The 9,978-nt window shown below is 53.3% G+C and overlaps 1 protein-coding gene across 1 annotated transcript in view; it reads left to right on the top strand.

Moving 5' to 3' along the window:
• STS (steroid sulfatase) overlaps positions 1–9,978 on the top strand; it is a 133,287-nt gene that overhangs the window by 83,402 nt on the left and 39,907 nt on the right. The window contains exons 7-8 of the mRNA XM_025044186.1: positions 3,423–3,560; positions 5,280–5,464. Coding sequence (XP_024899954.1) covers positions 3,423–3,560; positions 5,280–5,464 — 323 coding nt within the window. The remainder of the gene's footprint in view (positions 1–3,422; positions 3,561–5,279; positions 5,465–9,978) is intronic.

Here is a 9,978-nt window from a genome sequence, read left to right on the forward strand (position 1 = left end):
CTGCTGATTTTGCATTTGATCCTTTTCTTTATTCACTTTTATTCCTTTGTTTATTCCATTTAATATACTTCTCAGCTCAGATAATGTGTTCTTCATTTCTGACTGGTTCCATTTCCATTTTTATGTTTTTTATCTCTTTGTTGAAGTTCTCACTGAATTTGTCTACACGTCCCAAAGTTCATTAAGCATCTTTATAACCAGTGTTTTGAACTCTGCATCTGTAGATTGCTTGACTCCATTATATCTGGATCTCTGTTCTGTTCTGTCATATGGTTTCTGCTTCTTTGTCTTCTAATTTTGGCTGCCTTTCCATGTCTGTTTCCATGTACTAAGCACAGCTCCTAAGTCTTCGTGTTTTATTAGTGTGGATTTGGGAAGTAGGTGTCTGTCCAGTGGCACAGTCCTGAGAGGGGTTCAGCTGCAGGCCAAACTTAGCCCAAGCCCCTGCCCCGCCGGGGCCACCTGTTAAGATTCAGTCAGGAATCCACAGAGGCTGTGCTTATAGTTGCCTCAAAAGGCCACACCAGAAACCGAGGCCAGCTGCCTCCAGTGTGAGTCTGGGCGCTGCTCAGCAAGAACACCTGACTAGCTAAGGACACACCTGGATGTGGCTTGGGTGGGGCCCAGGTTGGGGGAGGCGGGGTTTCAGGGACTCCTCTGGGCGGAGCGACCTCTGTGATCCAGTGTGATGATGTCAGGGCTGTGGCGGCGCTATGTCCATGTACTGGGAGCGAGGAAGGCTCAACAGGGAGCCGTGGACACTGCCGTCACTTCTGTACCCAGCGAGTCTCCCCTCGGCCCTCACTCTGAAAACGTCTCCCTGTAAGTCCCCGCAAGTGCCCCCTGCACGCAGCCGAACAGGCACGGGCGCTCAGAGCCAGCAGGTCCGTCACCGCGAAAATCCGCTCGAGGACGCGGCCCCTTTAAGAGGCGTCTGCCGCGGCCTCTGTCACTGCCGCAGCCTCCGTGCCACTCAGCTGCTGGGGACCGGGCAGCCCCGCGTCCTCACCCCGTCGCACGGTGCTGTCCTGCATTTCTCCCTATGGTATGGCTTGTTCCTCTTGATCCCGGATGATTTGTCCTTGGTGCTGCTCCTCGTTCCCGTCGCAACCTTGATTTGGTCCCCAGAGGGAGGAACAGAGCCTCCGTCCCGTACGCCCTATTTTTCCCTCCCCAGAAGTCATGTTTTCGTAAAAAAGGCATTTCTTCACAGGATTTTCATCATGCTAAGCTCCTGGGAAACCCATGAAAGGTGAATGTCCTTTGACACAGAGATGCGTGACCGCAAGCCCTTTTGCAAATGATTAATTACGACCCGAAGAAGTGTGGGGTTACTGCCTGTCTGTGTTATTTTAGTTAGAAATTGTTTTATGAGCCCGTCTGGGGACTTTTCCTTCCAGGTAGGATAAGCGAGGCTTCTGTTGCCTGGTGGGTGCTTCCTATTTCGACTCATTAAACTCATTACCATTGTGAAAATGCTGAGGCTTAAATTTACATCAGTTGACACCACCCTGAGACCAAGCCAGCGGGTTAGCTGTACCGACACCAGCACAGTGAACGTCTGCCTGATGATGACTTGTCACGGGACTCAGGTCCCGAACGTGGCCCTCATGTGTCCTCTTCCTGGGTTCTGTGCGTGACATTTATGTATGTGGTGTGGCTTCTAGGGATGTTTACTATTTGAGTTAAAAAACCGAGAAAGATGGAATGTGCAAAAAACATGTGTTGTAGCAAATGAGCCGGTCTTGCGTTTGTATCGGAGACCGTGTCCGCCACCTCCGTGGCGTGTCGAGGCTGCCGCCCTCATCCCTTCCGAGGGCCAGGCAGGCGAGGGTGCACCCTGGGGTGGAGGGCCTGTCCCCACTGGGGTGCGACCCGCCCACGGGGTAGGGTGTCCGCACAATCTGTTATTCTTTCTGCTGCAAAGAACACCTGTGTCCTCATACAGTTCCAGTTTCGGTCTTGCTACAGTGACACGATAGTCCCCAGCCCTAACTGGAGACTGAGGACGCCCTTGCCACGCCGATGAGAAGGACACGGGCAGCTTTATTCCTCGCGTCCTGAGGGTTCTGGGCAGGGCAGGGTATTGGCGGTCAAAGGTCAGGGAATACGGTCGGACTCTGCAACCCCAGCCGAGCATGGCTGCGTGCATCGACTTAGTAAATCCAGCCGGCAGCTCGTGAGTGTGTGGGTCTCCGTGGAAAGTGTGAACCGTGTGCCTCCCTGTGACCACCGGTTTCTTCCAGTTTGGGAGCTCCCGCTAGGTCCCTGCGAGTCCACGCTCAGCCCCTTCTTCATGCTTCAACTGCCTCGTACTTTGCTCTTCTGGAAAATGTTCGGCATCAATAGCAGCGGGCGGAAAAGTACGGGACGTCCCCCGTGCCCTGCACGCCCTCCCGCTGAATCTCCGCCCAGCACCCACGTCCCTTCTTCCCGGATTAACTGGAAGGAGACGGCAGCCATCATGTTATTTCATCCACGGGCGTTTCGGATGCATCTCTAACTGTTTTTCTCTCTTTCGTGTCTATTTTTCAATCCTCCGTGATTCTCCTCGACTCAGGGTTTGAGACCCCGGGTTTTGGAGTCCAGTTTCGGACTTGCTCTCCGGCTCACCCCGTTCGTAACTGCGTGACCCTGAGCGGGTGACTTATCTTTTCGGATGTCGGCTGCTGTCATCTGTAAAGTGGAGCCAGTGCTGGTGACTCCCGGGATTCGGTGCGGTCCAGACAGGAGACCACGTGCTCATGTCTTTAGCTCAGAGCCTGCTCCGCAGGTGGGGGCAGTTATTGCTGTCGCGGTTGAGATGGGTCTTATTTTGGAATGCTGTTCTCGGGGGTCATATCCGGTGTCAGGTTTGTGGACAGAGGTGATGACGAGGAGCGGGAAAGTCTCAGAGTTGTTGATACGCATGATGGGTGACTTCAGTCTTGGGCACCTGCTGTAATTATCAAGAGGTCGTTCAGCACAAAATATCTGTAGACAGACTTGGTCGTATGAGATTTGTCTTTTTCCACTCCGTAAGGAAAATTACTGGGCTTCTTTATAACCTAAGCATCGTGGCACGATGTGGTCAGTGTAACAATCTGACCTCTGACTGCTGGCAATTTCTTTCAATGGGCTCATGGCATATGAACCTGATTCTTCTAGAATACATTATTGGGTCTCCCACAGGATCACCCTATGCCGCCTATCAGAGATGTCACTTGATTCAATGACTGGATCTTCTTGCGTTGGCCAAGAGCCCATCACAGTTCTTGCCCCCTCATGATGTCACAATCTTCCGTTGGGACCAGCAAGGCAGAGTGCCAGAGTCAAGGTCGTTCTCTCCCTCCCCAAGAAATGAACGGACAAGTCCTTGAGGGCGAATCCTCTCCCTTGCCAAGACGCGACTGTTTTCAAGCTGACTCTTTTCTCTCCTTCAGGGCAGATCATGAGCGTTCTAGAGGAGTTAGGACTGGCCAACAACACCCTCGTCTACTTCACTTCGGACCAAGGGGCGCACGTGGAGGAGGTGACGGCCACAGGAGAAATTCACGGAGGAAGTAACGGGATCTATAAAGGTGAGAGTGAGGATGAGCTCTGGCCTGCTCGCCCACCCACGGCGCACCTTGGCCTTGGTCTTGGCACTTGGGCATCGTTTTCCTGTGGCTTTGCAAGACGCTGGGCTTCACGGTGTTACGGGCATTGAACAGTCCGATGGCCAAAGTGGCCATTGCTGATATGGTCCCCACCGAACTTAAAAGCACACGTTGTATGTCACCCTGTTGGAATGACGGCATTTTCCCCAGAAATGTCAATACAGCCCCATATTGGGTAACTGCTTAAAACAAGAAGCCCTTTATTCCCTGACATTTGTGATCTGCTGCTGCCCTAAGAAATTGACACAAACTTCCTGGCTTAAAGCAACACAGATTTGAGACCGGAGTGGGTCCCACTGGTCTGAAATCAGGGTGACGGCAGGACTGCGTCTTTGTGCAAGCTCTCGCGAGAGTCCGGTTCCCAGCCTGGTCCAGGCTGGGGAGGCCACCTGCGCTCCTGGGCTCGTGGCCCCTTATTCCGTCTTTGTGGTCGACGGTGCAACGTGTTGAGGTCCCCTCTCTGCTTTCATAATCCCATCCCCTCACCTCCTCCCTTCTTTAGGGACCCTTGTGATTACAGATGCTCCTCGACCTTACAGGGGCTCCGTCCCGATAAAGCATCGTGATCCGAAAAGAGCGTAGTTCGAAAATGCATTTGAGCTACCGAACGTCATAGCTCAGCCAGTTCCTGCGGAGGCCATGGTCCACTGCCGGCCGGCTGGTTGGGTGGTGGCTGGCTGGGTGCTGCAGGAATAGGGAGCCCCATGCAACTGAATGCAGATGCTCCTCGACCTTACAGGGGCTCTGTCCCGATAAAGCATCGTGATCCGAAAAGAGCGTAGTTCAAAAATGCATTTAAGCTACCGAACGTCGTAGCTCAGCCAGTTCCTGCGGAGGCCATGGTCCACTGCCGGCCGGCTGGTTGGGTGGTGGCTGGCTGGGTGCTGCAGGAATAGGGAGCCCCATGCAACTGAATAAGGGTGTCACTATTTACGTGCACGAGACCCTGGCTGTGTAAAGAGCCAGGGGAGCCTGACTTGACCACGGGGACCAGGAAATGCTCCCCGAGCACGCAGGCTGGGGGGCAGTGTGCGTGCTCTCTGCTCTCTCTCCTTCTAGCTCTTTCCATCCTCCCCACCAGTGCCTCTCTCCAGGGCTGCTGGAAACGAGCACACTGTGCCTGACACAGGCTGTGCATCCTCGTCCTGCTGTTTATGGCCACATGTGCACGTCGGGGGCTCTTGTAAGCTCCGTGCTGTGGATCGTTTCTTGCACCTTTGTTTACCTGGAACCGATGAGAAAAGGTTTGTGCTCAGTGCTGGGGGTGGGAGGACACCCTCCATCACATTAACTTAAAAAGAAAAAGGCCTTTCCGAGCGAGAGGTGACGAGAGTTTATTTGAGGTTAATGCGAATAGCTGTTTGGGAAGCTCTGATTCGGGCCGAAGCCAAACAGGGGCATGACGGGGAGACAGAGGCAGTCGATGAGACAGGGCGGGGGACAGTGACATCCGTAGGAGGAAGGCGTCGCTATCGGTACAGGTAACATGACACGGTGACGCCGATTCTAAACGGTGCTTTTCATTTTCGTTCCTGTAGTCATCGGTCCGGTCGCCGTGACATCTGCTCTCTCGTTATCTTTGCAAAGGGTCCGCCGCGATGCAGCGTGGCCTTAGGCCCTGTCTAAGGTGATTCTGTCCAGTTTCGCCGTCCCAGAGCTTTGAGGATGAGACGAGCGGGCAGCGCCTCCGGCTCCGTAGTAAAGGGTTCCGTTCATGTCACTGTTTACACGAGAACGCTCCCGGCTCGTCCCTCGTGTGCACGCCCCGTGGCACCTCCGCAGTGCGCACGGCCAGCACGGGTTCGGCGAAGGACATGGCGTGTTCGGTCCGCACGGGTCAGCCCTGCCTCCCGGGCTGCATCCTTCCGTCCCTCCCCCGTGCCCGGCCTTACTCAGGTGTGGGCGGGAACCACGGCCACCTGTCGATCGAAGCCAGCTGTCTCCGTCGCGGTTCCGTGCGGTGACGGTCGGCGTGGAGGGGGTTGTCCGGCATTGGTTTCACAGATCACAGCGTCGCCGCTAAAGACGGCGTTGCAGACGGCATGTCACGCAGGGCCTCCCCCGAGCATTCACGCTCCCTCCGCGGGTCTGTGTGGCCCCCCAAGTTAACTCAGCGGTGTGACATGTCCATCAATCATAGTGAAGGAGGAGGTCGGGAAGTCGCGCCTTATTTCATAAAGCTGCAGACACGATGCTGCGGAGCCTCCGTTCACGGGGAGGTGACCAGGTGACCGCTGGCCGGGGCGCCCGCGGGACGGCGAGCCCAGGCGGAAAGCAGAGCGGGCACCTTGCTGTCACGGTTCGCTCTTTGACGACATGAGCCGCGTGGATCAGAAAGACAGCGTCAAGGGTTCTGCAAGGCGGTTGGGGCCTGGGGTCACCGCACGACTCGAAAAGCGTGTGAACAGCAGCCCCCTGCTCCGTTCTGCTTTGCTCGAAGAAGCACGTTGGGCGGGTGACAGCCGTGTCGCTTCGGAGCTGACGCTGCTTCAGAGTCCAGCTGCTTCTGGATCATGGAGCATCATCCCTTTGTCGAACTTAGTTTCGAAATCAAGTCGACGGTCCGACGTTGTTAAAATACAGTGCCCTAAAAGAAAGACGAGGTTTCCTCCCAGCTGTGGGAGATGACCAAAGACCGCCGAATGTCAAAACCCCTAGTTTGCGAAAGCCACAAACTTCAAAGCAGTCTCGTGGCTGATGTAAGCCCGTTCACACGCCCTGATCTGAACAATACTGGTTTCTACTCTCCATCAGAACCGCTTCCAAAGTTCTCGACTCTGTGAGCTCATCTTACTCGCTGATGAAGTCGACAGGCTAATTCGATACAACAGCTACGATTAAACCATCCTTCCGCAGAATTCAACAGGTTGTCCCATTTAATCGTGGGGACGTTAGATCATGACTCTAGCCTGCATTTAAAAAATAATAATTCAGTATAACGGGGGTGAAGAGATAGTGGCACCCCTAAACGTTTCTCACATTTAAGAAAGGAAATGTATTTGCAGTATGATTCACCTGATTACATTTAGATTCGCATAAATTTTATCTCGGTCAGAAGGCTGTTGCATGAAAGGAAGTTGAGAGTTCAAGGGAGGGTCCAAGGCGATATTTGAATATAAGTCTAGACAAATTTTAGCCATCTTGGCACTGTCTTTCATATACTAGTTCCGGAAATGTTTACTTCTCAGAACTTTCTAGAATAGATTCCCTTCGACCGTACCCATGCTCTGAATGATTGTGTCAACCTACTAAAGCTGATTTACTAATAATTCTTATTTCCACTCAAGCAGCAAGGAGTCATTGTCTCTGTCCAAGCGTCCTGTGAATCTGACAGCGTCTCAGAACGAAGTCCTTAGGGTTTTCATCCAGGCAGATAACACAACGTTCCATACGCTGGGCGTTAGCCCGTGACCACTTTTAGCTGTTACACATGAAAATTGCATCGGGGCTGTTAAAATACGGGAAACATCTACATTGGCTGCTTTGGGAGTTGTAAATAGGAGCCAGTGCTTTGAACCAGCAGAGGATATACAATCGCTTTGCACTCCGGGACTCTCCCTCGGAGACGGATGATGGCTCTCAGATTGAGTAATTGCACCCAGGGCGGGTGTTGGTTATTTGAATCAGGTGGGTAGAGAGGAGTCTAGAGTAGAGAAGACGCTTCATGCTGAACACTCACCTGCATCCAGGCACTTAACTAAGAGCTCAAGACAATGGTCCTACGAACTGTCACTCTCTTCCGGAAGAAGCAGGTGGCACCGCCCAGCTTCACTTGATGGCAGAGTCAGGGTGTTAAGCCCTCCGGGCTCCCCTTGCAGAGGTAGGTGCAATGGAAGAGGCTTCTCAATTCCTGGCTGGCGCCTCCTCCTGTGACCTACCTCTCAGCGCTGGAGACCTCGGGAGCTCTGTCCCGGGCCACTTCCCTCGTATTCATGTGTGCACGTGCCTCGTGCAGTCTCATCCAGAACCAGGGCCACGTGGCATCTGAGTGCTGGTAACCCCCATATCCAGCCCTCACTCTTTCTTAGAACCCCAGACTCCTCCGTCCAGCAGCCCCCATGACATGTGACGTGGGTCTTTGGCGGACACATTTTGCTTACCAGATGCGTACTGTAGATGTCACTCCCCAAGCCCACGTGCTCCCTCGTCTGACCGAGCCCTTCGAACTGAAGTACTGTTCCCTCAGAGACTCAGCTCTCGAAGCTGGGGTTCCTTGACCCCTCAAGCATCTTTCTTTGACCTGCCTTTACCCATATTCCAACAACGTGTCCTACAATGCTCTGAGTATAGTTCACATGGATCTACTTTTCTCAACTCCACCAATTACGGCTCCCTGTTGGCCCCCATCACCTCAAACTCATCTCCCCAGTGGTTCCTGGGTGGTCACCCTGCTTCCTCTGCGCCGTCTACAATCTGTTCTCCCTGCGGGCAGCTGGGTGAGCCTTAACGAACACACACTCAGGGTACCGTACGGGGATTCCTGGCTTGCTCACAAAGTGCCACAAACGATGACTTGAAACAACAGAAAGTTATTATCTGTGTTCTGGAGACCAGAAATTCGAAATCGAGAGGTCGGCAGGACCGTGCAGCCCCAAAAGCCTCCAGAGGAAGTGCCATCCTCGTCCCTCGCAGCTTCCGGTGGTGGCCGGCATCGCTTGGCTTGTAGACGCATCACCCCAGTGTGTGCCTCCGTCGTCACATGGCTTTGCTTCCTTTCTTGAAACACTGAACTCTGTTCCCATCCACTAAGAATGAAACGTGAGATCTGCGTCCTGGTGGTGCACAGTCCCGCTGTGACCGAGGATGCTTCGTCTTTTCTCAGACCCTCAGCACCTCAATCTTGGTGCCACCCGAGGGCGTTTCCGTTGGCACTTTCTTCAGTCGGAACGGTCACCCCCTGAGCTTGGCCTGGATCTGGCCACTGAGCACACGCTGCCTCTGGAAGATCTCCCTGGGACACCACGCCAGAAGGCTGTGTCACCTCCCACCGCGAGTAATCATGACACCAACTGATTTGAATTCTTTGCGTACATCCTTCCTGAGCTGGGACCAGAATAAATTCCCTGAGGTTTTCTCACAGTGGAGTTCAGAGTTGTCTGCTTCTTCCTCACAGCAGAGAACTCCCTGTAGCCTCGGCAGAGAACAGCTAAACGCCTCGCTCTGCGACATTTCCGCTCCTGTGCCAAGTCAAGGTCACGTTGACTGAGGCTCTGCCGCCACCTCCGTTTCCCTGTGCCTAAGGGCGAGCAGTAAATGTCAGAGGAAGGGATGGTTGACTGCGGGAGGGGAGGGCGCTGTCTGCAGAAGCACAGAGGCTCTGGCAGGCGTGGTTCCCTGAGTGCTGGAGACGGGAGACTTGCCCCAGGTGCCAGGGACGCTCGCCCAGGTTTCCCGGTGTCTGCACCTCAGGCAACGCAGCTTCTGGCATTTGTCCTTCGCCTTCCGGGCAAATTGCAAAAGCCACTGATTGGCTGGATGCCACATCTGTCACGAGTGCCTCCTCGCAGCCGCCGAGTTTGGCGTCTGTTCCCCTCACGCAACGATGCAGCTTTTGGAGAAAAAAAAATATAACAGCAAAGAGGCTCCCGTCATTTGTGAGAAGGTGGTTCTGCTCAGGTAGCATCTTCGGCTTTTGGCGAGCAGTTTTATCAGCTTCCCAAGACTGGGCAAAGCTGCGCATGTTGCCGGCGTCGGGACTGAGTGTGCCGGGAGGCACCCCACTGCGTCTTCACCTTAGAAAGATGATCACACATGCTCTCCATGCATCAAGTCACTTATTCAGTTGAATTCGACTGCGGAGCATTCATATAGCAAACGCCAGGTTAACTTCTAGGGCATCAGGCGAAGGATACAGGTCCCTGACTTGTTGTAGCTAATGTCCTCTTGTTGAGATGCAGATCTAGGAAGGGAAGGGCGGATGAAGGGACTCTCTCGTAGGAATGGCGGAAGGTCCTTAACCCAACCTGGGGCTCAGCCTCCTGAGAGGAGCTAGCTGATCGTCTGCAGCCTGAAGGTTTGAAGTGTCGGCTGGGACAGGAAAGGTAGGAAGTGTATTCTAGGCAGGAGCGAGATGCTCGCGGTGAGCAAAAACGAGGCTCGGCGTTGCCAGAGACGAAAGTGTGAACAACGGACGTCAGATGACGTGGCCGACGAGCGACCTGCACCCAAATTCATATGTGCAATAAAAATGAATTCAGGTATAAATTTATACATTGCTTCCGTATATGAAATTTAGTTCTATGTAAATTTCAATCAATAAATCTGTTTACATATAAATTTCAATCAATAAATTTGTTTATATATAAATTTCAATCAATGAATTTGTTTACATATAAATTTC

The sequence above is a fragment of the Pteropus alecto genome, unplaced genomic scaffold (assembly GCF_000325575.1).
Source record: "Pteropus alecto unplaced genomic scaffold, ASM32557v1 scaffold142, whole genome shotgun sequence".
Classification (NCBI taxonomy): domain Eukaryota; kingdom Metazoa; phylum Chordata; class Mammalia; order Chiroptera; family Pteropodidae; genus Pteropus; species Pteropus alecto.